A 23833-nucleotide genomic window follows, 5' to 3' on the forward strand; every position below is an offset into this window, starting at 1 on the left:
AAAGTTTGCTCAAACTCATGTCCATTGAGTCGGTGATGCCATCCAACCATCTCATCCTCTGTCATCCCCTTCTCCTCCTGCCTTCAATCTTTCCCAGTATCAGGGTTTTTTGCAATGAGTCAGCTCTTGGCATCAGGTGGCCAAAGTATTGGAGCTTCAGCTTCAGCATCAGTCAATTTAAACTTGCAATTTCTCCACTTCCCTAACTCCTTCCTCATTTTGGTAAAGTAAAAAAAAAAAAAAAAAAAATTTAAAAAGAGCAGCATTATTCATCTGCCTGGTCCAGTAAAAATTATGAAGTTTTCCTTCCTTTATTTTCTGTCTCATACTTCAGATTCTGCAAATTCCACCTTCAGAATTTGTTCCACATTTGGCTTCCATGTATGTCCCTGCCACTTCTCTCATGTCTGGACATTTTAACAGTCTCCTAATAGAGCTCTCTGCTACTACTCTTACGCAGTCCAGAGTTCTTTCAATGCAGCAGCCAAAGTCCCCCTAAAGCAGAGATCACATCAAATCACCCTCGGCTTTTAGCATTCCAGTGGGCTGGTATCACACTTGAAAGTAAAGTGTTTCAGATGTACATGACACTAATAAACTGCATCCACCATGACACAATAAACTGGGTCACTTACCTCCTCGTTCACTCCATCCACTCCAGTCACTTGGCCTCCTCAGTGTTCCTCCAACACAGCAAAGGTATTCCTGCCTCATGGCCTTTGTATTTGCAACTCCTTCTGCTTGAAACACTTTCTCCCAGATATCAAAACAACAGGCTCTCTCACTGTGTCCACCTCTCTGCTCAGATGTTGCCTCCTCCTTTCCTGATCATCCTATCTAAAACAGCAGCCCCCGACACCTCACCTGCATCATGCATTAGCTCCTTATCCTGCCTTACTTTTTCCCTATAGCACTTACCACCATTTGACATTATATTAAGTGCTTGTTTCTTCATTGCCCTTTATCTGCATTAGAAAGTCAGTCCTAGGAGAACAGGGGCTTGTCTGTCTTGTTCACCATCTCCCCAGTGACTGCACACAGTGGATGTGAATAAACAGATGAAGGAAAGGTTGAGAAAGTGAAACAGTAAATGAGGAACGGAAGAAGTGGCAGCCTGGGGCTCCAGGCAGTCCTCCAACAGGGAGGGCCAGGGATCCCATTCCTTGGGCTCCTGCGCGGCTCAGATCTAGATGGAGCCACCAGAGCTCCCTGCACAGGCAGCCCCTGGGTAGGGAGGAATGGGCCATGGGCTAGGTCACAGTGCCCCCTGGTGGTCAGGATACCTGTAGCTCCAGGGCCAGGTCCCTAGATGTTTCCAAAGACTTGCTCTTCTACTGTCTGATTGGAACCTCACAAAAATTGCCACAAAACAAAAAGGTTTAGATTTGTTAAAAAAAAAAAAAAAAAAGCATGCCAAAACAACAAGAACCTACTGTATAACACATAAATGTATATTCAATATCTTGTAATAACCCATAATGGAAAAGAATTTGAAAAAGAACATATATATGTATGCATACATATATACATATACATACATATATATATATATAACTGAATCACTTTGCTGTATATTTGAAACATTATAAATCAAATCAACTACACTTCAATTTAAAAATGAATATACACTGAAAATAAATTTAAAAAGAACATTCAATCGCTTAAAATAGAAAGAAAAGTTATTCTATAAATTGTGTTGAAACAATTGGTTATGTCTAAAAAAAACAAGCCTCTACCTCATGACATATATAAAAATATATCATGTATAGATTAAAATATACTTTTATGGGAATTCACTAATGGTCCAGTAGCTAAAACTCCTCGCTCCCAATGCAGGGGGCCTGGGTTCCATCCCTGATCAGTGAACTAGATCCCACATGCTGACAACTAAAAACCAATGCCATCAAATAGATAAGTAAAAATAAATATTTGAAAAAATAAAGTAGAATCTACTTTTACAAGTAAAATTGTAAAAATATTAGAAGACAGTTTTAAAAAGAAGTGTGCCAGACCAAGGACCCAGAGCCCTGGATTCCAGTTCTGGCCAAGATCTTGACTCTCTAGGTAACCTCTAGTGTGCCCTGGCATTTTGTGAGGTGGCAGGAGCTGACCTGCCCCTGTGGGGCCAAGAGGTCTTTGCTGAAGGTACACTGACACCTCTTAGCCTCAGCATGCCCTGTTGCAAGCAGCCTGATCAATCATGGGAAGACTGCCTTCAGGAGGACCGTCTGCAAGTAGGGCTGAAATCTGCCTCTCGGTGTTTCCAACATTTTTCTCGGTTTTGTCCTGTGTGGCCACAAACACCATGGCCTAGCACAGAATGCACCTCCCCACAACCTCCCTTCACAAACTACATTTGGAGATGCCTTGTAGACACCTAGAACTCTCATGTGCAGTTGGAATCTTAAATCTGGATCTCAGGGGCGAGATCTATGCTGAAGATATATGTTAGGAGTCATCAACATTTAGATGGCCTGTGAGATCTGGAGACCACCTTGACTCACTTAGGACTGTGGTTCTCAGCCTTGGGTGCATACTACAATTATCTGGGGAGCTGAAAAAGTGGTGCCCAAGGCCTGCCTTGACAGATGAAATTTGAGACCATGGGTGTGGGCCCAGGCACTGGCATTTTAAAAAGGCTCTACTTCAAGCTTCAACAGTAAATGAACCAAGAACTTCCAGATGTACAAGCTGGATTTAGAAAAGGCAGAGGAATCAGAGATCAAATTGCCAACATCTGTTGGATCATAGAAAAAGCTAGAGAATTCCAGAAAAAGATCTACTTCTGTTTCATTGACCATGCAAAACCCTTTGACTGTGTAGATCACAATAAACTGTGGAAAATTCCTAAAGAGATGGGAATACCAGACTACCTTACCTGCCTCCTGAGAAACCTGTATGCAGGTCAAGAAGCAACAGTAGAACCAGACATGGAACAATGGACTGGTTCCAAATCGGGAAAGGAGTACGTCAATGCTGTATATTTAACTTATATGCAGAGTACATCATGCAAAAATGCCGGGCTGGATGAAACACAAGCTGGAATCAAGATTGCTGGGAGAAATCTGAGAAATAACCTCAGATATGAAGATGACATCACCCTTATGGCAGAAAGCGAAGAGGAACTAAAGAGGCTCTTGATGAAAGTGAAAGAGGAGAGTGAAAAAGTTGGCTTAAAACTCAACATTCAAAAAATGAAGATCATGGCATCCGGTCCCATCACTTCATGGCAAATAGATGGGGAAACAATGGAAACAGTGACAGACTTTATTTTCTTGAGCTCCAAAATCACTGCAGATGGTGACTGCAGCCATGAAATTAAAAGACGCTTGTTCCTTGGAAGAAAAGCTATGACCAACCTAAACAGCATAATTAAAAGCAGAGACATTACTTTGCCAACAAAGATCTGTATAGTCAAAGCTCTGGTTTTTCCAGTAGTTATGTACAGGTGTGGAAGCTGGACCATACAGAAGGCTGAGCACCAAAGAATTGATGCCTTCAAACCGTGGTGTTGGAGAAGACTCTTGAGAGTCCTTTGGACAGCAAGGAGATCCAACCAGTCAGTCTCAAAGGAAATCAATCCTGAATTTGCATCGAAAGGACTGATGCTGAAGCTGAAGCTCCAATACTTTGGCCACCTGATGTGAAGAACTGACTCTTTGGAAAAGACCCTGATGCTGGGAAAGATTGAGGGCAGGAAGAGAAGGGGTCGATAGAGGATGAGATGGTTGGATAGCATCAATGACTCAATGGACATGAGTTTGAGCAAACTTTGGGAGGTGGTGAAGGACAGGGAAGCCTGGTGTGGTCCAGTCCATGGGGTCGCAAAAAATCAGACATGACTGAGCAACTGAACAACAACAGGTGATTATGTATGCAGGTAGGGTTGAGCTACACTGTGTCTGATGCCAAAGTCCAGCATAGAACTCAGGCAGGGAAGGTGACAGCAGAGTCTGGGAAGGAGAGACCTGTAAGGAGGAGGAACACCAAGTGAAGACCACATTCCAAGAAGGGGTGTGGAATGCTGCTGAGAAGTAAGGAGAGTCTAGATTACAAAGAGAGTCCGGGTTGCTTTTGTTTGGGGGGAAAAGGAGGTTGGTGACCCTAAAAAGAGCGATGGAATGGAGTTGTGGAGATCACCAGGAGATTGGATTTGGTTGAAGGGAGAATGGGAGGTGAGAAAGTGGAAATGAGAGTAATCAACAACTCTTTTGAGGAATTTCTCTATGAAGAGGAAGAGAGAAATGGGGAGGTGGCTGAAGGAGAATGAGAGGTTGAGGGAAGGTTTGTTTTAAAGAAATTATAGAGCATATTTGTGTGTGGCTGGAAATGATGATGATGATGGAATTAACAGGTCAAGTAGAGAGGGTAGAGATCCGTTTGCCAAGCCGTGGGGAAGTGAGAGGCGATGGGAGCAGACACTCTTCTGTGGTAGGGCAGGAGGGAGACTGGTGCAGATATAGCTGCTCTTGTAGATGAAGTGGTGGCAGGTCAAGGATGCTCACTTCTGTTGGCTGCCATTTCCTAAGTAGAAATGTGAGAATGGTCAGGGATGGAGAGCAGAAGCCATGAGAGCCTTGGGGAGGAGAGAAGCAGCCAGTGTGGGGCGCAGGATCTCTGGGCAGCATGGAGAGCCTATCTATTTGAGGTCTGAGATCACATCATTAAAGAGAACACAATCAGCCTGGTTATGGGAATTTCTCATATGGTGGCACAGAGAATTGGGTTCACCTGAGGCTGGTGACTTTGCCCCCAAAATAGGATGGAAGAAGAGGGGAGCAAAAGGCAGAATCCAAGTAGGGCAAGGATGGGCTTATGGACTGGTGTAGTGCAGATAATGAGAAAAGAGTCAGTGCAGGTCAGTAAGAATGGAGAGCAGCCACATAGGCGACACTAGAGGAAGCGGGCTGGAAGGAGAGGAGGTAGCCAGAGGCAGACACTTGAAGTAAGATCACTGTGAAGTGACAATGGAGCGCCACCATCATAAAGATGAAGTTCGGGATGTGTCAAAGGTGTGAGCAGCTGAGGTGGTGCTGAGGTCAAGGGGCCAGGAGGCTGGATCTTTGGGGGCGTGATGCTTGTATGCATGGAGACCCAGGGATGGTGATGGGAGCAGCAGTAAGGGGAGGACAGTAAGGCAGGCAATGAAGTCTTCAAGAGACTTCTCATCTCCTTCTGGAATGTGGACTCCTTGAAAACAGGACTGTGGCTGTCATGAACACGGCCATGGGTCCTCAGTGCCTGGCACAAAGTAGGCATTGGTAAGACTCGAGTGAATGCATGTCTGGTATATAATTTGATCTTTAGCCTTGATGGCTAAGGAAGAGACTGAGGCCAGGAACTCCCCAGGAGTGTCTGTGCATTTTTGAGCCTCAGTGGAGAGTGTTTTGGGTGTGCACATCTTTGAAGTCCCAGCCTCCTGCCCCTCCCCCACTCCCACTCCTCCCCAGCTCAGGCTTTATGGTCCCTCAAAATCAGCCTCCACACAGTTTTCCCTGGTCTGACTGTGTCTCTCCACCCAGCTCCTTGTAGGATGATCAGGCCTCTCATGCGCGGCCAACTCAACCTCAAGCCCCTAGGAACCCTCTGGTTCATGCTCTTCCCTTGCTCTCTGCAACTGCCATGCCTATCTTCAGCCTGGAAAGCTCCAGGGGTCACTGCCAGCCTGGTGAAGCCCTGCCTCCCCTTTATGCTCAATTCAGAGGGTACATCGCCCATCGGCGAGCCTTATTTCTCCCTCTGCCCTACTACTGCCTGAGTCACTTCCACCGCACAGGACCACATGGAGCCATAATTATCTGCATTTGACTTGCCTGCTCCGGTGGACTTGAACCTACTGGTGGCAGAGGTCGGCGCTGGGTCACATATGTCCCTGGAACCCAGCACAGGGCGCTGGTGTTTACTGCAACCCCTGTGTTTGAGGATCTGTGTGGACCTGGGCATACCACTGCCGGGAGCCTTGCTGTGCTTAGTCGCTCAGTCGTGTCTGACTCTTTTCGACCCCATGGACTGTAGCCCGCCAGGCTCCTCTGTCCGTGGGATTCTCCATGCAAGGATACTGGAGTGGGTAGACATGCCCTCCTCCAGGGGATCTTCCCGACCCAGGGATCAAACCCAGGAATCCGGCATTGCAGGTGGATTCTTTACCATCTGAGCCACCAGGAAAGCCCTTAGGGAGGAGATAGCACTGTGGGCCAGGAGGCTGGACAGAGAGGAGAACTAAAAAGGCTTTATTACTAGCAAATCTGTACACTATACACCGGGCGGTCTCCTCAGGCCTCCTGCCTTGTCCCTCCAGGCTAGAGTGAGTGTGAGGGTTGCGTCCCCAGATGTCCGTTGTCCTCCCTGCCCTCTTGTCTCAGGGAGAGCGCCCTCCTCTCCTCCGGAGGCCACGCCAAGCTGTTCAGGGCCGGTCGCAGGGGGCCGGGCCCTTCTTTCGCTCTCGGCTCAGCAACGTCACCAGCTTGGCCTTGAAGCCTGACTGCGCGCCGGGGCGGCCAGACCCCGCGGCCTCGTCGCCGTTATCCGCCAGCTCCAGCTCCAGCAACCGCCGGTACTGGGCCTCCAGGCTGCTGTCGTGGGCCGCGCCGGGCCAGCCCAGGTCCTGGCTGTTGTGGTAGATGGGGCTGGCCGGGGGGCTGCCGCCGCCCGGGCCCTCTTCCACCAGCTCCCGGCAGCCGGCGTCGGGCGCGCACAAGTTCTCGTACAGGTGTTCGGCGGCGGCGCTCGGGAGCCCGCTGGCCCGCTTGCACACGGACGCGTAGAGCACTGCCGGCGGCTCCTCGGAGACCGCGGGACCCAGCAGCGGCGGCAGACTCTGTGGCCCGGGCTCGGCCGCGCGCATCTTCCGCGAGCCGGGCGCCTCGGGCCGCGGGGGCCCCTCCCGCAGCTCGCCTGGAGGCTCCAGCGAGGGCAGCGAGGTGGCCCGCGGCAGAGGGCAGGGCCGGGGACCCGGGAGCCGCTCCCGCTGGCGGGCGATGGCGGCAGCCAAGGCCCCGCACAGGTCGCGGGCGCGGGCGCTGCTGAAGGCGAAGAGGCCCTCGCCCGAGTCGCAGCGGCGGCCGGCTTCGAAGGAGAACACGCCCTGGGCAGGGGGCGGCACGAGGAGTCAGCGGTTTGAGCGGCCGCGCGCCACCCGCCACCCTTCCTTGCGGGACCAGCGGGGCCGCGGCCCAGCACCTCACCTTGTCGGAGCCGAACTTTCTCAGGAAGCAGTAGGGCCAGGTGTAGAGCGCCTGCGGGCTGGCCGGTTCGCTCAGCTGGATCGCGTCCTGGCCCAGCCGCAGGAGGTAGGGCCCCTTCAGCTGGCAGCGGGTGGCTGCCTCCGTCCTGTGCACCACCACCGGGAACTCGCCCACTGCAAGCACCGGCCGTGAGGGCCACAAGCACAGACTCCCGGGGTGGGGGTCCCAGAAAGCTTCCCGCCTCGGGTGTGCGGGGGCTGAGGCTGCCCCTGTAATCTCTGCGACTTACCTTCCTGCCAGGAAGAGTAGATGGAGTTCTCCTCCATCGGGACCAGGCTCCTCTGCTGAGCCTCCACCTCCCCAGATCCCGAGGAACTCTCCCCTGTGCCCTAGGGAATGGGACGAAGTCAGTGGTTAGTGCCCCTCTTCCCCATTCCCATATCATTTCCCTGGGGTCTGTGACAAGCAAGGGCACTCAGTGACCTGAGTGCCAGTCCCAGTGCAAGGCCCTGTGCACCACTCTGAGCCTATTTCCCCACCTGCTGCCCCTTTTAGGCTGTCAAGCAAAGGGCACACATGAAGATGTCCTTCATCGCCCCTGAGGTTGGCCAGGGACTGGGCCAGTCTGTCTGTGTCCCTGATAGCTTGGAGCAGTAGAGGGGTGGGAGCTTCAAGGGGGGGACCCACGAGTGAATGGCCACTGTTCCTCCCGTCTTTGACCTCTTTCCCCGTCTTCCCCGACATTCTTCAGGCTCTGACCCTGAGCATCTCCATCATGACCACCTTGGCCCATGATACCACGTGCAATGCCATGCTAAGTCACTTAAGTGTCCGACTCTTTGTGACTCTATGGACCATAGCCCGCCAGGCTCCTCTGTTCATGGGATTCTCCAGGGGAGAATACTGGAGCAGGGTTGCCATACCCTCCTTCGGGGATCTTCTCAACCCAGGGATTGAACCCGGGTCTTCTGCATTGCAGGCGGATTCTTTACCATCAGAGCCACCAGGGAAGCCCCAAGATACCATAGCCAGAGTCAAATGCAATGGCTTCCCACTGGTCTCTTTGCTCCTGTTTATTTACCTTTTTTTTTTTTAAAATCAAAACAATTGTGGTAAAATACACAACATAAAACTGACCATTTTAATCATTTTAAAGTGGATGGAGATGTAATTCAGAACTTTTTCATTACTCCAAGTGGAAATCCTGTACCCATTAAGTCTTTAATTTCTATTCCCTCCTCTCCTCAGCCCTGGCAAACCAGGGCTTTCTGTAACTATGGATTTGTCTATTCTGGGTATTTCATGTAAATGGAATCACACAGTGTGTGGCCTTTAGTGTCTAGTTGTTCTGACTTAGCATGTTTCCAATGTCCACCCATGTTGTAGCATGTATCAGTGCTTCATTCTTTTTAAAGTAATGTTCTATTGTATGGATAGACTACATTCAGTTTATTCATTCATCCGTTGATGGACATATGGGTTGTTTGCATCTTTGGGCTACTGTGAACAATGCTGCACTAAAGATTCTCATACAAGTTTTGTTTGAACACCTGTTTCAGTTCTCTTGGGTCTACGCCTAGGAGGAGAATTGCTGGGTCATATGTTAACTTTGTTTAATTTTTGAGGAACTGCCACTCATTTCCTTTTGGTCCATCAGAGACCCTGCAAAGCTTAAAACACTCAGTATCTGGGTCCAACTCCCCAGAGGCTTCTCCTCTTGCTCAGAATAAAAGCCTAGACTCCACAAGTGGCCCAAGGCAGCTTCAGTTGGCTCCCACCAAGTTCTCCACTGTTGCCTCCTCCTGGGTCCCCTCTCCCTCCTTACCCTGTGGCCACACTGGCCTTTTTGCTCCTTGAACATCAAGCTTTTCCCTGCCTCAAGGCCCTTGCCCACGCTGCTTCCTCTTTGCTGGAGCCTTCTCAGACTGGTGTTTAGGACACTCTTTCCTTGGATCTCTGCCTGGTGGGTTATTTGTCCTCTCCTGAGAAGCCTTCCTGGACCATCCTGTCTAACATCCCCCCACTCACTCATGGTCCCACTTAGCCTCTCATAGCATGCATGGCCATCTGAGATTTGTTCTGTGGGCTTCTGGGCTGTATCCCAGGCTTCTAGGTGCTTGCTGAGTGATGGGATGTGAATGAGCATGGAGATGAACAAGGTGTGGGTGAAGTGGTCTCCCTAGCCCGCCCCTGGATGCCTTACCCACCTGCCCTGTGCTCACCGGGAAGGCCAGCTGACAGATGGGGCCCATCCATGCCTGGCGGTGCTCTGCGGCCAGCAGGTGGCTTCGCTCCGTGGTGGTGAGCAGGAAAGCACCAGTGTCCCGGGGGCAGCTCTCGCCATCAGCCGGTAGCACGGACACGCAGTCAGCCAGGCGGATGATCCGTCGTTCTCCCCGCCGGCCAGGCCCCGCAGACCTGTCACCTGCTGGCCCCAGGCCACCATCTCGGACCTCCCAGCTCTCTAGCCGGGCCACGCCCGAGGGGCCTCCTGCATAGAGTAGACCCCATACCTTCCGCCAGGACTTCTGCAGGAGATAAAAATGGGGGAGATGACCCTCAAGTGGCAGTTCTCAACCTGCAGCTCAACCCCACACAAGCCAGTCAGCCAGTGCTCCTGGCCACCCAGGGTGGCCTCGCCTCCCCGCTCTTCAGGCTATGTGAGAGTGAAGTGTCGCCCAACTCTTTGTGACCCTATGGACTGTAGACTGCCAGGCTCCTCTGGCCATGGGATTTTCCAGGCAAGAATACTGGAGTGGGTTGCCATTTCCTTCTCCAGGGGGTCTCCTGCACTGCAGGCAGATTCCTTAAGGTCTGAGTGGATTCTTTACCATCTGAGCCACCAGGGAAGCCCAGGATGCCTTGCCAGAGCTGGCCTGGCAAGGGGGACAGTCTGTACTTGGAGTCAGTCAGCCCTGGGTTCACATCCACCCCCACACTTTCCCAACTGTGACCCCCATAAGCACTAGTATCTTCGTCTCTCAAAGGTCATGAGAGGGGACTTCCCTGGTGGTCCCGTGGCTAGGACTCCATGCTCCCAATGCAGGGGCCTGGGTTTAACCCCTGGTCGGGGAACTGGATCCCACATGCGGCAAGTAAAACATCCTGCACTGCCACCACTGAGACCCAGCATGGCCAAATAAATAATAAAATAAAATACTTAAAAAACAAAATGTTGTGAGAACGCACGAGGTTGGGGCTTCTACTGGATAATATCTAGTGGCTAGAGCAGACCACCTGACACCCCTGCTTTGTCGGTGCCCCCACCTCCTGCAAAGAAAAGGTCAATTAGGCCATGGGACAAGGGCTGGGGTGGGAGGGAGGCCTCGGTCTCATGAAGGCAAGGAAGGAAACATGCAAATAATTCCGAGCAAAGGAAACAGACGGTTTATCTGCTTGGGCAGCAGCTGCAGCTGAGCTATGGGTGTGCAGGGCCCGAGACCTCAGGACAAGGCTGGGAAGAGCCAAGCCCTCTTCCACAGGATGGAGCTCCACTTTTGGGGGCTCCTCCAGCTCAGCCTCCAGCCCTCTCAGGAGCCACAGTGCCACTAGTAGATAGGATGGAAGGCTGTTGGATTAGCCAGTCCCTCACCTCTGCTCTGCCCCAAGGGTGGCACTACTGGCTCCCTGCTCTTGGCTTCCCACCTGTAAATGAGGCAGGGTCTCCCTGAGGCTGGACTTCTCCACACCCAGGTTGGATTCCCCACCCTGACGCCTACCCCTTTCTCCCAATCCTAGTGGCCTGTCCGAGTCTGGGGCAGAGGCCCACCACCTGTCCTAGGCGGCCGCCTGGCAGCCAGGGTCCCCACCTTGCCGAACTTGATGTGCTGCTGGTAGAGGATGCCATCCTTGACGGGGGTTTCCAGAGGCTCCATGGCCACGGCCGGGCCCCAGGGCCGCCACTCTGAGGACCTGAGGAGACTGATGACGGGCAGGAGGGGAACTCCTCACACTTCCCCTTCTGGCCACTTCCCCCTCCCTCTGTCCAGAGAGGCAGCTGCAGGGCTGGGGGAGGGGAGCCCTACCTACCATAAAGGAGCTAGAATGGGGTGGGGAGGGCATCCCATGTTTCTCCCTTGGGGTTCCAGGTACCCCACTAGGGCCAGGCAGGGGCCTCAGACCACCTGAGGGCAGATGATCCCTGCCTGTCCCGGTCAGCTGGGTGTGAGCCTCTGACCGCAGACTGGCTCCCGAGTCATGAGCTCCGTCCCCTCCCCCATCCTGGGGCAGTTGTGTACCCTGAGGCCTGGCATGCCCGCAGCCTGGTCCCCACCCCAGGACCTTACTCTAGCCACATGGGCAAACTCCTTGCTTTCCCATTCAAGAGTCCTAGTTGGTCGTCCTGTTTTAATGCTGGTAAACAGTTCTAACAATCACTTGGTCCTCTCCATTTCACAGCTCCTGTCCATTGCCAGCCTTGGCATCTTCCCATTGAACCATGGCCACACCTGGGCCCATCGGGCCCTTTCTGCCATCCCCAAACCAACCCATCCTTCCCCTTCCAAAACGCTGCCTGGCTCCCAGTGCCCGCATGTCTAGCTTGGATTCCTGGGCCCAGCACTTGAGGAGTATTTTCGCCTCCACCTCCCCATGCCTGGCCCCTTCAGGGCGCCTCTCACCGTGCTCCTCAGGGCACTGGGCCTTCTTCCTATGGCCTTCTTCCTCCAGGAGGCCTCCCTTGACCACCCCACGCTATCTTGAGAGCACAAAGGCCCCAGCCCTCACGGCCGGGCCCCAGCCACGTGAGTGAGGGTGGCACGCCCCTGCCGAGTTCCCTGGAGAGCTCACATGCTTTTTTTTTTAAGCTTTGCTTCTTGCTGGGGCTCTTTCCAAGCCTTACCTTGCTGGAGGCCAGTATCTGAGCTCTGCATATGAATCTGAATTCTGGAGACAGCCTTGTGTCATTTATCCCATGCCACTTCTGGGAAGGAATGTGTGAACAGGCCAAATACTGTTTGGGGGTTACATGTGGGTTGTGTAGCTTCTCAGGCAGGAAATCTAGGGCCTCATTCACCTGGCTTTGTGCCCATTATGGCCCAAGCAGCCCGGAGCCCCAGCAGCCTCAGACACCATGTCCTTTGCATTCTCAATGCCATTTCACCGATGAGGAAATCAAGACTCAGAAACATTAAGTAACTTGCCCAAGGCCACACACCAAGCGACAAACATGGCTCGAGCAACTGTTGTCTTGCTGGGATAAGCATGCGGCCTTGCACATGAAGTGTCTGGCACAGAGGAGCTGCCCCCAGGGTTTTTTTTCTATCTACCCCTAGCAAGATGCTGAAATCCTGGCCCATTTGCTAGTAGTCCCATGACTGCAATCCTGCATTTATTTATGGCTGATCTGTCTGTCCCATTCACTTGTGAACTTCCCAGAGGGCATCTTTCTGGCTCATCTGTGTCCTGAGCCGAGCAGATAGCTGGGCACAGAGCTGTGTCAGAGGGTGCGTGTGGCCTGGGTGGCAGTCCTATGGCATTTGCTGCTCCCTTGGCATAGAGAGCAGAGGCCTCCCTACTGGGAGCCTGTGTGAGCAGGGGGCCTGAGGCAGGACGTCTCCAAAGGGCCTTAGGAGAAGCCCTGGGGAACTTTACACACTGACAGGAAGAGGGAGGCTGGGGCAGGGCTGGAGGTTATAACAGCCAACCAGAAAGACCAGAAACCCCAATCAACCATTTCCCTTTGGTCTATCAGGGTGGTCCTTCTCTGAGTCACAACAGAGGAAATTTACCCTAAGCCTCCACAGGAGGCCCCAAGCAATCAGCTCCTTCCACAACTCAGTACCAGCAGGTTTTGGCAGTGGTGGTGGGAGATACCAAGGTCCCACCTCAGAGGGGCGCTGGAGGTCAGAGGGTGAGGCCTGCCCAGGGAGCACGGGGCAGACAAGGTGAAACACAGAGGCTGAGACCAGAAAGGCTTGTGCTTTAATGGCAGCTAAGGTAAAGGGGAGCAAAAATAGTAATTCTGGGGGGCATGGGGAGCAGGCAGCCAGGTCCAGCCTGGCCCAACCCAGGCCAGCTGAGCCAAGGTGGCTGTCTTCTTGTCCACAGGGTGGGTGGGTGTGTGTGTTGGGGGAGGGGGGTGGCTGGAGCTCCAGGGACAGAGGCCCCTCGCAGAGAAGGAGGGGTGGCAGCCAGCTCAGAAGTCCATGGAGCTGTGGGCCAGGTAGTCCTTGCGGCCGATGTTGCTAACCTGCTTCGTCTGCATGGCTTCAAGCTTGGGGCAGTCGGTGATCCGATGGCCCAGGCCCCCACAGAAGGCACAGCCACGCTCTCCTGTGGGAATGGGGTACCAGGGGAGGGAGGGTCAGCATGATGATGGGGCCAGCCTCCATACCTGACACCTTGGGCCCCCCATCAATCCACCAAGGGGCAGCAAGCACTTGTTCCACGGTGTTCTTGACTGCCCCCACTGGACTAGGGTTCTTCCACCCCGTGTCACCTCCGATGTCCAGCATGGACTCGTCCCCACAGTGCAGGACTTGCAGGACGGGTGGAACCTTTTGCTTGGCCTCCAGCAGCAGGGCTTTGAGATCCATCAGCACTGACTCATCTGTGGGGATAGTGGGGAGCCTTCAGGTCCAACCCTGGGCCCTGCAGCCAGAACCCGAGTGGTCACAGGTGGAGGACCCAGGAGATAGCCTTGGTGGCAGACTCACCACAGGCCTTGTTGATGAAGGTGGTGGCGATGCCCGTGTTTCCTGAGCGCCCAGTTCGGCCAATACGGTGCACTGCAGAGAGAGGGAACAGAGCATGTGGCCCCCTGTCCAGGGGCTGGGGCTGAGCCCTCAACCCTGGCCTCCCAAATACCCCACCATAGTTCTCGATCTCCTCAGGCATGTCATAATTGATGACGTGCTGGATGGCAGGGAAGTCCAAGCCCTTGGAGGCTACATCCGTGGCCACAAGGACATCCTTCTTGCCTTCCCGGAATGCCTCGATAGCCTTGGTCCGTTCCTCCTGGTCTGGAAAGGGTCAGGCAGGAACTGTTAGAACGACAGCAGTGGTCTGGGGAGGAGTGGCAGGTAGGGGAAGGGATAAGATGAGGCGCTGCTACAGCAGTGGGGTCCGTGCCTAGGACATCCCACCCTGACCTTTGCCCCCATGGATGGCAACAGCCTCCACTCCCTTGAGCAGCAAGTACTCATGGATGGCATCCACATCTGCTTTCTTCTCTGCAAAGATGAGCACCTGTCCGGAAAAGGCCAACTCTGGTCACAGGGGCTGACTCCTGGGTGCCCCCTGTGAAATTCCCCCTGCATGCTGCCCCTGGGCCAGCCTGGCTGGCAGCACTCACGGGCGGCGGTGTCTTCTGCAGGCACTCAAGCAGGTACACCATCTTGGCTTCCTCCTTCACGTATTCCACTTCCTGCCACCACCAGGATCAGGTCAGGTGGTCCTGAAAACAGGCTCACCAGCCCTGGCCCTGCCACAGAGAATGGGTCCCCAGTCCTGGCTGGGAAGTGACCAGAAGCCTCTTGCCAAGGGTGGGGCACTATAAGAAGGCTTCCGGCTAAGGGCCGAGACTGTGAATGAAACCCCCAGTGCCCACCCCACTCTGATCAGTTCCCGGGAGCGTTGGAAGACCCTGCCCTCCCAGGTGAGACTGCCGAGCAGGTACCTGGATGACATCCAGGCTGGCGGCCCCGGCACGCCCCACGTTGATCGTGACAGGCTTTACCAGGGCGCTCTTGGCAAAGTTCTGAATCTTCTTAGGCATGGTAGCGCTGAAGAGGAGGGTCTGTCGCTGGCCCTGAGGAAGAAGAGGACATGTAGGGGCTGGGGGGAGGCTGGGCGGCTGGGACAGTGGGTGGACCTCAGGGCCCTTCAGAGTTGAATGTGATGTGTGTGGTGGGGGGAACGGTGGCGGGAACCTCCCGGCCAGGTGGGGAAGGGCACCTTGAAGTAGGAGAAGATGGTGCGGATGTCGCCCTCGAAGCCCATGTCGATCATGCGGTCAGCCTCGTCCAGGGCCAGGTAACGACAGATGTCCAGGCTGACCATCTTCTTCTGCAGCAGATCCATGAGGCGCCCAGGGGTGGCCACCATCATGTGCACGCCACTGGGGACCAAGGAGAGACACTGAGCCTCCTGCTCGACCTTACCTAGAGGCCGGCAGCCAGCCTTGTTCTGCCTTCCAGTCTCCTTCTTCTCTCTCCTCACTTGTCCCTCCTTGTCACCGCCACCACCTTGCTCTCCGAACAGAACAAGGCTCTCCTGGACAGCACTATAGCCTAATTTGCTAGACCCCAGCCATGTGGTCACCTCTGCCTTGCACATCTTTCCCCATGATCACTCCTCTGCCCCTAGGAGGGCTGACCTGAATCTTCAGATAGTTTCAGCTTGTGCTCCCACAGCTCCCTTTGTAGGCCTAAATGGGATCACCTTCCTGGTACACTGAACTCATCTTTTCCACATTTGCATCTTCCCTGACTAGCAATGCGTATGAAACAGGGACTGGGTTTGGACTGTCTGTAACCCTGGACATGTAGTGATGTGATGTCTGTCGGGAATGGCACTGTGTGGAAAGGGCACAGGCCCAGCCACACCCCAGAGCCTCCTTGGTAGATCACACTGGACAACCCTGATCATCCTGGATACTCCAGGCCCTCCACCTCTCTGCCTTCTGCCTGGAATGCCAACTCGTTGACCTTCCAGATGCCCCTGTTCCATCTGCTGTGGTCCCACAGTACTTTAGCACCTTCCTCTGTCCCAACCCACCTCCCCATTAGACTGGAGGCTCTTTGAGGGCTGGGCCCATGGGCGGCCTCTGCAAGGCTCTGCTGAGTAGCTAAAGCAAAGGGTCTTTTGGCTTGTCAAGGGGTTCTGAGGAAGACCTTGGGGCAAGGTTACTTAGACTCACTGTCGGATGGTCTCCATCTGCTCTTTGACGGACATGCCCCCGATGCAGAGGGCACAGCGCAGGAGTGGCGAGCTGTCTTCCTGCAGCAGGCGGCAGTAGTACTCCAGGATGCCGTGGGTCTGCCGGGCCAGCTCCCGCTGCAGGTACAGGGGCAGTGGCTGGCACCAGAAGGTGGCTCCCTCCCTCTTGCACCCTGCCCTCCAGGCCAGCCTCTCTTACCGAGGGGCAGATAATGAGTCCATAGGGCCCTTCTCGCTTAGAGAAAGGTAACCTTTTCTCTTGTTCCAGGCAGAACATGATGACAGGCAAAGTGAACACCAGTGTCTTGCCTGAACCGGTAAAAGCTATGCCTATCATGTCACGGCCAGAGAGACTGGTGAGAGAAGAGAGGCCAGAGGGTCAGGCTCGGTGGAAAACAAAGACTGCTTCTCATCCAGTGACTGCTCCTCCCCAGGACTGTCAGGTTCACACTCACATGGTGGGAATTCCCTGGATCTGAATGGGTGTTGGGTGGTGGATGCCCTTCTTCTTCAGGCCTCTCAGGATGGCTACAGAAAACAACCTGGCTTCATTTTTGTGTTTCACAGGATAAGAGAGACAGGCCCATAATGCCTATAAAATTGACACTATTCCCTTCATGTTACAAATGATGAAACTAAGACAAACGGAAAGAAAGACACACAAACTTGTCCAAGGCTTCTAGGCTAAGTGGAAGCAGTATTCACACCCAGTTCTGTTTAAGGCCATCATCACTTGCCCACCAAAGCTCCCTAATGGCAGAGGTTACGAAATATGAACAGCTAAATGACTGAAAAAGAAGCATAAAGACGAATTCCTCCTTCTCCACTGACGAGACCTGATGCAGCAGCTTCTGGGTTCGTCGGGGGCCTAGGATGCAACCTCACAGATGTTTCACTAACAAAATGTGGTGCATGTTTCATGATCACAATGTGGTACTGCAGACTTCCCTGGGGGTACAGTGGATAAAAATCTGCGTGCCGATGCAGGGGATGCGGGTTCGACCCCTGGTGTGGGAAGATTCCACATGCTGTGGAACAACTAAAGCCTGTGTGCCACAACTACTGAGCCTGCGTGCCACAACCAACGAAGCCCACACACCGCAACCTCTGAGCCCATGTGCTGCAACTACTGAAGCCTGAGTGCCTAGAGCCTATGCTCCACAAGAGAAGCTCCTCAACAAGAATCCTGTGCACCGCAACAAAGAGTAGCTCTTGCTAGCTCCAACTAGAGAAAGCCTGTGCTCAGGAACAATAGACCCACCACAGCCTGTATGCATATAATATGCTAGTGCTTCTGGCTCCCAGGTACCTGCAGGAAATTTCATTTCCTTGAAGCTCTTAATGGGTGGTGGGATGCCATCGCCTTCCACCAAGATGTGGTACTTCTTCCGGACACGTTCATGCCGCTCTTCAGACATACTTAGGACATAACGGGGTGGTGTCCAGCTGTGGGTGGGTGACAAGGGTCAAGACAGCCCATAGGCACACCTGGCTTTGGGGTGTCCCTTCCAGTCTCAGCCACCTACCATCCCAAGTAAGAGGAACCAACAGCAGACAGGAAAGACGTACCTAGTTTTGATTGGATCGTCGTACGTGATTCCCTTAGCCATCTCCTTCACCGACATTAAAGCTGAGGAAACAGATGTGGCTCAAGGCTGGCTCCTGCTTCCCAGAGGCCAGGCCCCTTGAAATGGTACATGCCTGGGGTTGAGGGAGGATTCGCCTCCTCTCTGCCCTGGCTACAGCCATACCTCGACCTTCGGCCACACTCTCCAGGATCTTCTCCTCTTCCTTCAGCTGCTTCTCTTTGGCAGACTCCTTGCGGGCTGACAAAAGAAGCAGAAGGTGTCAGAGAGACACCAAAGCAGTGCGCCACGCTAACCCTCCGGCCTGATGCCCAGCCCACCTTCAGCCTTCTCTTTGAGATGCTGGTGCTGATCCAAGAGGCTGACGTTGGACTGAGGACCCAACGGGATGTCGTCCTCATCTCCTCGGGGCTCGCTGCCGCTGTCCTGCTGCTCCTCTTCCGCAGCTCCCTTACGTCTTCGCTGCAGCAGCTTCTGGAGCTGAGGTTCCACCAGTGCCCCTCAGAGCCAAGCCCAACGCAAAGTGGGGCATCGGGCCCGGGGGCCTGCGTCACAGGATCCTGGCTTTTGGGAGAGGGTCCTGTGCTCGGAGGCGCAGAGCTGCCCCACTCCTCAGATGAGATCGCCAGTTCCCCGTCTGCCTGGGGACCACGCTTCGCGGACCCGGGGCCACCCCCATCACATTGCTAAACCCCCATCTCCTGCCTTCACTTCTCCCGCGACCCACGGCCCTCACCAGCAGTTGCCGGCGCTGTCGCAACGGCACGTATGGCACATAGTCCTCGTCGTCCTCATCTTCTGTCTCGGAGCGGCTTCCTGTGGCAGTCGCCTCGTCGGTGCGAGCCCGCTGCAGACACACACGAGTCAGACCCGCACCCCCGGCCTTTACCTTCGCTCTCCACCCGCGCGGACCCCAGCCTCTCTCCCACCTTCCGCTCAGGTTCCGATTCCGCCATCCTTCGCTGCACGCATGCGCACCACAGTAAAACTCCGCCCCACCTATGATGAGACCCAATCAGATGTAAGGAAGCGGACGTCGGCACCTAGCAACGACCTCTGAGTGCCGGATCGCGCAGAAGGACAAATTTTTTCCTGAGCGTCGGTAGTGCGGTGCCGTGTCCCCGCCCACTGTAGGCGGCTACGCGACTGTTGCCGGGGCTTAGGGCGAAAGCGTCAGACCATGCATTGTGTGACTCTGCAGGATTTGGAGCACGCGCTAAAAGCTCAAACCGAGCAGGGCAGAAGCGTGGAAACCGCCGTTCCCGAAAAGGGCGGCCTGCCGGCTGCCTAGCCTCGCCCAGGGTGTGACGTCACTCGGCACGCACCCGCTAGTGGACACTGCGCCCTCTCGTGGCCGGGGAGCTCAGAGACCAGGCTACCTGGAAACCCGGCCGGGACTCTCAGTTCAGTTCAGTTCAGTTCAGTTCAGTCGCTCAGTCGTGTTCTACTCTTTGCGACCCCGTGAATCGCAGCACGCCAGGCCTCCCTGTCCATCACCAACTCCCGGAGTTTACCCAAACCCATGTCCATCGAGTCGGTGATGCCATACAACCATCTCATCTTCTGTCGTCCCCTTCTCCTCCTGCCCTCAATCCTTCCCAGCATTAGGGTCTTTTCCAATGAGGCAACTCTTCACATGAGGTGGCCAAAGTATTGGAGTTTCAGCTTCAACATCAGTCCTTCCAATGAACACCCAGGACTGATCTCCTTTAGGATGCACTGGTTGGATCTCCTTGCAGTCCAAGGGACTCTCAAGAGTCTTCTCCAACACCACAGTTCAAAAGCATCAATTCTTCGGCGCTCAGCTTTCTTCACCGTCCAACTCTCACATCCATACATGACCACTGGAAAAGCCATAGCCTTGACCAGACGGACCTTTGTTGGCAAAGTAATGTCTCTGCTTTTAAATATGCTATCTAGGTTGGTCATAACCTTCCTTCCAAGGAGTAAGCGTCTTTTTAATTTCATGGCTGCAATCACCATCAGCAGTGATTTTCGAGCCCCCAAAAATAAAGTCTGACACCGTTTCCACTGTTTCCCCATCTATTTCCCATGAAGTGATGGGACCAGATGCCATGATCTTAGTTTTCTGAATGTTGAGCTTTAAGCCAACTTTTTCACTCTCCTCTTTCACTTTCATCAAGAGGCTCTTTAGTTCTTCTTCACTTTCTGCCATAAGGGTGGTGTCATCTGCATACCTGAGGTTATTGATATTTCTCCCTGCAATCTTGATTCCAGCTTGTGTTTCTTCCAGCCCAGCGTTTCTCATGATGTACTCTGCATGTAAGTTAAATAAGCAGGGTGACAATATCCAGCCTTGACGTACTCCTTTTCCTATTTGGAACCCGTCTGTTGTTCCATGTCCAGTTCTAACTGTTGCTTCCTGACCTGCATACAGGTTTCTCAGGAGACAGGTCAGATGGTCTGGTATTCCCATCTCTTTCAGAATTTTCCACAGTTTATTGTGATCCACACAGTCAAAGGCTTTGGCATAGTCAATAAAGCAGAAATAGATGTTTTTCTGGAACTCTCTTGCTTTTTCGATGATCTACCGGATGTTGGCAATTTGATCTCTGGTTCCTCTGCCTTTTCTAAAACCAGCTTGAACATCTGGAAGTTCACGGTTCATGTATTGCTGAAGCCTGGCTTGGAGAATTTTGAGCATTACTTTACTAGTGTGTGAGATGAGTGCAACTGTGTGGTAGTTTGAGTATTCTTCGGCATTGCCTTTCTTTGGGATTGGAATGAAAACTGACCTTTTCCAGTCCTGTGGCCACTGCTGAGTTTTCCAGATTTGCTGACATATTGAGTGCAGCACTTCCACAGCATCACCTTTGAGGATTTGAAATAGCTTAACTGGAATTCCATCACCTCCACTAGCTTTGTTCGTAGTGATGCTTTCTAAGGCCCACTTGACTTCACATTCCAGGATGTCTGGCACTAGGTGAGTGATCACACCATCGTGATTATCTGGGTCGTGAAGATCTTTTTTGTACAGTTCTTCTGTGTATTCTTGCCACCTCTTCTTAATATCTTCTGCTTCTGTTAGGTCCATACCATTTCTGTCCTTTATCGGGCCCATCTTTGCATGAAACGTTCCCTTGGTAGCTCTAATTTTCTTGAAGAGATCTCTAGTCTTTCCCATTCTGTTGTTTTCCTTTATTTCTTTGCATTGATCACTGAGGAAGGCTTTCTTATCTCTCCTTGCTATTCTTTGGAACTCTGCATTCAGATGGGAATATCGTTCCTTTTCTCCTTTGTTTTTCGCTTCTCTTCTTTTCCCAGCTATCCAGCCCCTATTAACCTGCACCGGCCAAGGCAGGCAGGGCAGGATGGGGCTTGCAGAGTAAGTGACTCAACACATGTTGCCGCTGACTGGTGAGAATACTGCCGGTGTTATCTGTGTGAAACACCTAAGTTCAGAGTGGCAAGGGATAAACAAAATGATGACTGTGGTTTTAAACTGAGGGCCTGTATATGTACGCAAATGATTATTATTGTAAATGCCATAATAGAGCTGAGAGAGTAACTGGGGAACCAGAGAAGACTTCGAGGAGACCTGGACCTGAAGTTATAGGGAAGTGAGGAACCTCAGAGCTTCTGGGAGGGCAGGAGAGGGAGAGGCTTCCTGAGAGAGGGTCTAGCAGGAGTCAAGTTCTGGCCATGTGCAAGTTTCTCAGTGAACAGAGTTGTGGCCTATATAGGGTAGGGTAGTCAGAGTTAAGGCTGGAAAGGTAGACCAGAGTGTGCAGGGCTGACTGTCAGGATAATTTCAACTTTTAAAGAGGATAGGTTCATGCTGTTCTTTTCTTCCTTTGTATGATAGTGTACTGGACATTGTGCACAGTGTGAACATGTTAGTCGCTTAGTCATATCGCCTCTTTGCAATATCGCGGGCTGTAGCCCTCCACGCGCCTCTGTCCGTGCAATTCTCCAGGCAAGAATACTGGAGTGGGTTGCCATTTTCTTCAGGGAACTTCCCGACCCAGGGATTGAACCTGGTCTCCTGTATTACGGGCAGATTCTTTACCATCTAAGCCACCAGGGAAGCCCAGAGATTAGGTGGAGAGATAGATAACTGGTCTTGAGTTTAAGAACTCTCCTAGGATACACAAAGTACCACTTTTGGAATTAGCATAAAGGCAGGGAAATGGCAACCCACTCCAGTATTCTTGCCTGGAAATTCATGGACAGAGGAACCTGTCAGGCTACAGTCCATGGGGTCATAGAGTTGGACACGACTGAGCAACTAACACACACACAGGGCAAACTGTAAAAAAGTGGCTTCTCAGCTGGAATGTGAAGGATTAGGTAGTATTTGTAAGAAAGTGTTATTTTGGAAGAGGGAAACAAGTGAGCAAAAGTCAGGAGCCCTGAGGGCGCCAGACCTAGCTGGAGACTGAAGTCATCAGGTGTGGCTGGAGCATGCCAGAGGCAGGAGCCAGATTTGAACAACCCTGAACACCATTCATAGAGCTCTTTTTCTGTGGGAAAGGTCTTCTCTGATAGCTCAGTTGGTAAAGAATCCACCTGCAATGCAGGAGACCCCGGTTCAACTCCTGAGTCGGGAAGATCCACTGGAGGATAGGCTACCCACTCCAGTATTCTTGGGCTTCCTTTGTGGCTCAGCTGGTAAAGAATCTGCCTGCACTGTGGGAGACCTGAGTTCAATTCCTGGGTTGGGAAGATCCCCTGGAGAAGGGAAAGGCTACCCACACCCATGGGGTCACAAAGAGTGGGACATGACTGGGTGACTTTCACTTTCTGTGGGTAAAGCAGCTGCTTGATCAGATCTGCAACTCTGCAGGTGAAGCAGAATTTTTCATAGCTGTGACAATTCAATTGCAGAGCAGGATCCCAGTGTAAGAGCTGAAGGCAAGAAGCACAGATAATAAATATACAGAGAAAGGTTTCACAGAAAAGTGGCCACACTTCCTTGAGGATTGGCCAAGGGACCAAGAATCGTGGCCTGTGGTCAATGCTGTTTCACATCTTTGGAAGAAGTGGTACTGCTAGCCCAGTGTGTGTGTGTGTTGCAGGGTGGGGAGGGTTCAACCTGGTGGGGAGGGAGAGAGTGGTTTTGGATCCTGGTCCCAACACTCCACAAAGACCTGTTAGTGAAGGTATAGCTGCTGCCATTTTCACTCCCCACATGAGCACAGGCTAAGAGCTCTTCTAGTAGAGAAAATGACATTGGAGGTGAGGATTTGGGACAAAAGTGTGTGTGAGGCATATCTGGCAAAACTATTATTTTAAAATCTGAATTCACAAACAAGATCTGTGGTGGGGAGCAGGGGATGAGATAGTTGGCTTTCCACAAGAGTTCCTTCTTCTCTTAACACTCAAGTACTTTGGCTACAAATCCATGCCCATTGTCAACTCAGATCCAACTTATAAAACTCCACCTTTACTTTTACCCTCACCTCTCCCTGACAACTTCAATCATCCAGGCTATAGGTACACACACAATCCACAAAGGCCCCAAGACTTCCTGATAGCTTCTCACATTAGCTGCACAGAGACCAAGTCCTACCCCTCCAACTCACCCATCTTGGAGAGAGGGAAACTGAGACACAGTGTGGGGAAGGGGTTGCTCAGGGTTTCCATACTGGAGTCCTATTAACAGGGGGACATGGCACAGATGCTACTGTCATAGAGACCTATGCTTTAACCGTGTGTGTGTGTGTGCGCGCACTGTCATGACTGACTCTTGAGACCCAATGAACTGTAGCCCACCAGGCTCCTCTGTCCATGGAATTTTCCAGTTATAGAATACTGGATCATGTTGATGTTTGACAGAAAACAACAAAAGTCTGTAAAGTAATTATCCTTCGATTAAAAAAAAGAATAATGGAGCAGGTTGCCATTTCCTACTCCAGGGATCTTCCTGACCCAGGGATCAAACCTAAGTCTCTTGCATCTCCTGCATTGGCAGGCACAGTCTTTACCACTGTACCACCTGGGATCCTAGTTGGCCAAACTGAGCTCAGTTGAGTCTCTTTGCTGTCTTGGCTTTAACTCCTCATCCGCAAAATGGGCTAATAGTTCCACTTAGCATTGCTGACAGAATTAAGTGGAATCAATGCCCAACTCTTGAGGTAGCACGTGCTCAGGAAAGTTAATGACTAAGGCAGACTACAATGCCTCTGAGTATATCCTTCACCCTCACGCCCCACCCAGATG

At 52.5% G+C, this 23833-nt stretch overlaps 2 protein-coding genes across 4 annotated transcripts; both read right to left on the reverse strand.

Moving 5' to 3' along the window:
* Nucleotides 1-6214: 6214 nt before the first annotated feature.
* On the reverse strand, nucleotides 6215-11900 carry DOK3 (docking protein 3). Of its 3 annotated transcripts, none has more exons than XM_081502017.1 (6): nucleotides 11804-11900; nucleotides 10994-11105; nucleotides 9407-9712; nucleotides 7474-7573; nucleotides 7185-7357; nucleotides 6215-7084 (listed from the first exon to the last, which is right to left on the reverse strand). In XM_081502017.1, the coding sequence occupies exons 2-6, from the start codon at nucleotides 11057-11059 to the stop codon at nucleotides 6404-6406; spliced, it is 1326 nt and encodes a 441-aa protein (XP_081358143.1). In that variant the 5' UTR covers nucleotides 11060-11105; nucleotides 11804-11900; the 3' UTR covers nucleotides 6215-6403. The 3 variants fall into 3 exon arrangements, with proteins under 3 accessions (XP_081358143.1, XP_081358142.1, XP_081358144.1); XM_081502016.1 differs by having other exon boundaries at nucleotides 9392-9712; XM_081502018.1 differs by lacking the exon at nucleotides 11804-11900 and having other exon boundaries at nucleotides 9407-9709; nucleotides 10994-11117.
* A 1184-nt stretch (nucleotides 11901-13084) lies between these two features.
* Nucleotides 13085-18611, reverse strand: DDX41 (DEAD-box helicase 41). The gene is made up of 17 exons (XM_081502019.1): nucleotides 18580-18611; nucleotides 18387-18497; nucleotides 17971-18130; nucleotides 17816-17890; nucleotides 17634-17694; nucleotides 17374-17510; nucleotides 16520-16592; nucleotides 16264-16417; nucleotides 16045-16181; nucleotides 15081-15243; nucleotides 14803-14934; nucleotides 14479-14550; nucleotides 14276-14372; nucleotides 13997-14146; nucleotides 13841-13912; nucleotides 13624-13734; nucleotides 13085-13457 (listed from the first exon to the last, which is right to left on the reverse strand). Exons 1-17 carry the CDS (start codon nucleotides 18604-18606, stop codon nucleotides 13321-13323), a joined length of 1869 nt encoding a protein of 622 aa, XP_081358145.1. The 5' UTR covers nucleotides 18607-18611; the 3' UTR covers nucleotides 13085-13320.
* Nucleotides 18612-23833: the final 5222 nt, after the last annotated feature.

The sequence above is a fragment of the Giraffa tippelskirchi genome, chromosome 6 (genome assembly GCF_054371585.1).
Source record: "Giraffa tippelskirchi isolate mGirTip1 chromosome 6, T2T-mGirTip1v1.2.pri, whole genome shotgun sequence".
Lineage (NCBI taxonomy): Eukaryota > Metazoa > Chordata > Mammalia > Artiodactyla > Giraffidae > Giraffa > Giraffa tippelskirchi.

Bases quoted from the DNA above. Each gene is read 5' to 3' on its own strand.
- DOK3 (XM_081502016.1), bottom strand. From the start codon at position 11,059: ATGGAGCCTCTGGAAACCCCCGTCAAGGATGGCATCCTCTACCAGCAG. The intron at 9,713-10,993 runs GTGGGGACCCTG...TATCTCCTGCAG, and splicing joins AGCACATCAAGTTCGGCAAG to AAGTCCTGGCGGAAGGTATG. The intron at 7,358-7,473 runs GTAAGTCGCAGA...CGGTGCTTGCAG, and splicing joins CTACTCTTCCTGGCAGGAAG to TGGGCGAGTTCCCGGTGGTG.
- DDX41 (XM_081502019.1), bottom strand. From the start codon at position 18,606: ATGGCGGAATCGGAACCTGAGCGGAAG. The intron at 17,695-17,815 runs GTATGGCTGTAG...CTGTTTCCTCAG, and splicing joins GAGTGTGGCCGAAGGTCGAG to CTTTAATGTCGGTGAAGGAG. The intron at 13,735-13,840 runs GTGAGTCTGCCA...CTATCCCCACAG, and splicing joins CTTCATCAACAAGGCCTGTG to ATGAGTCAGTGCTGATGGAT.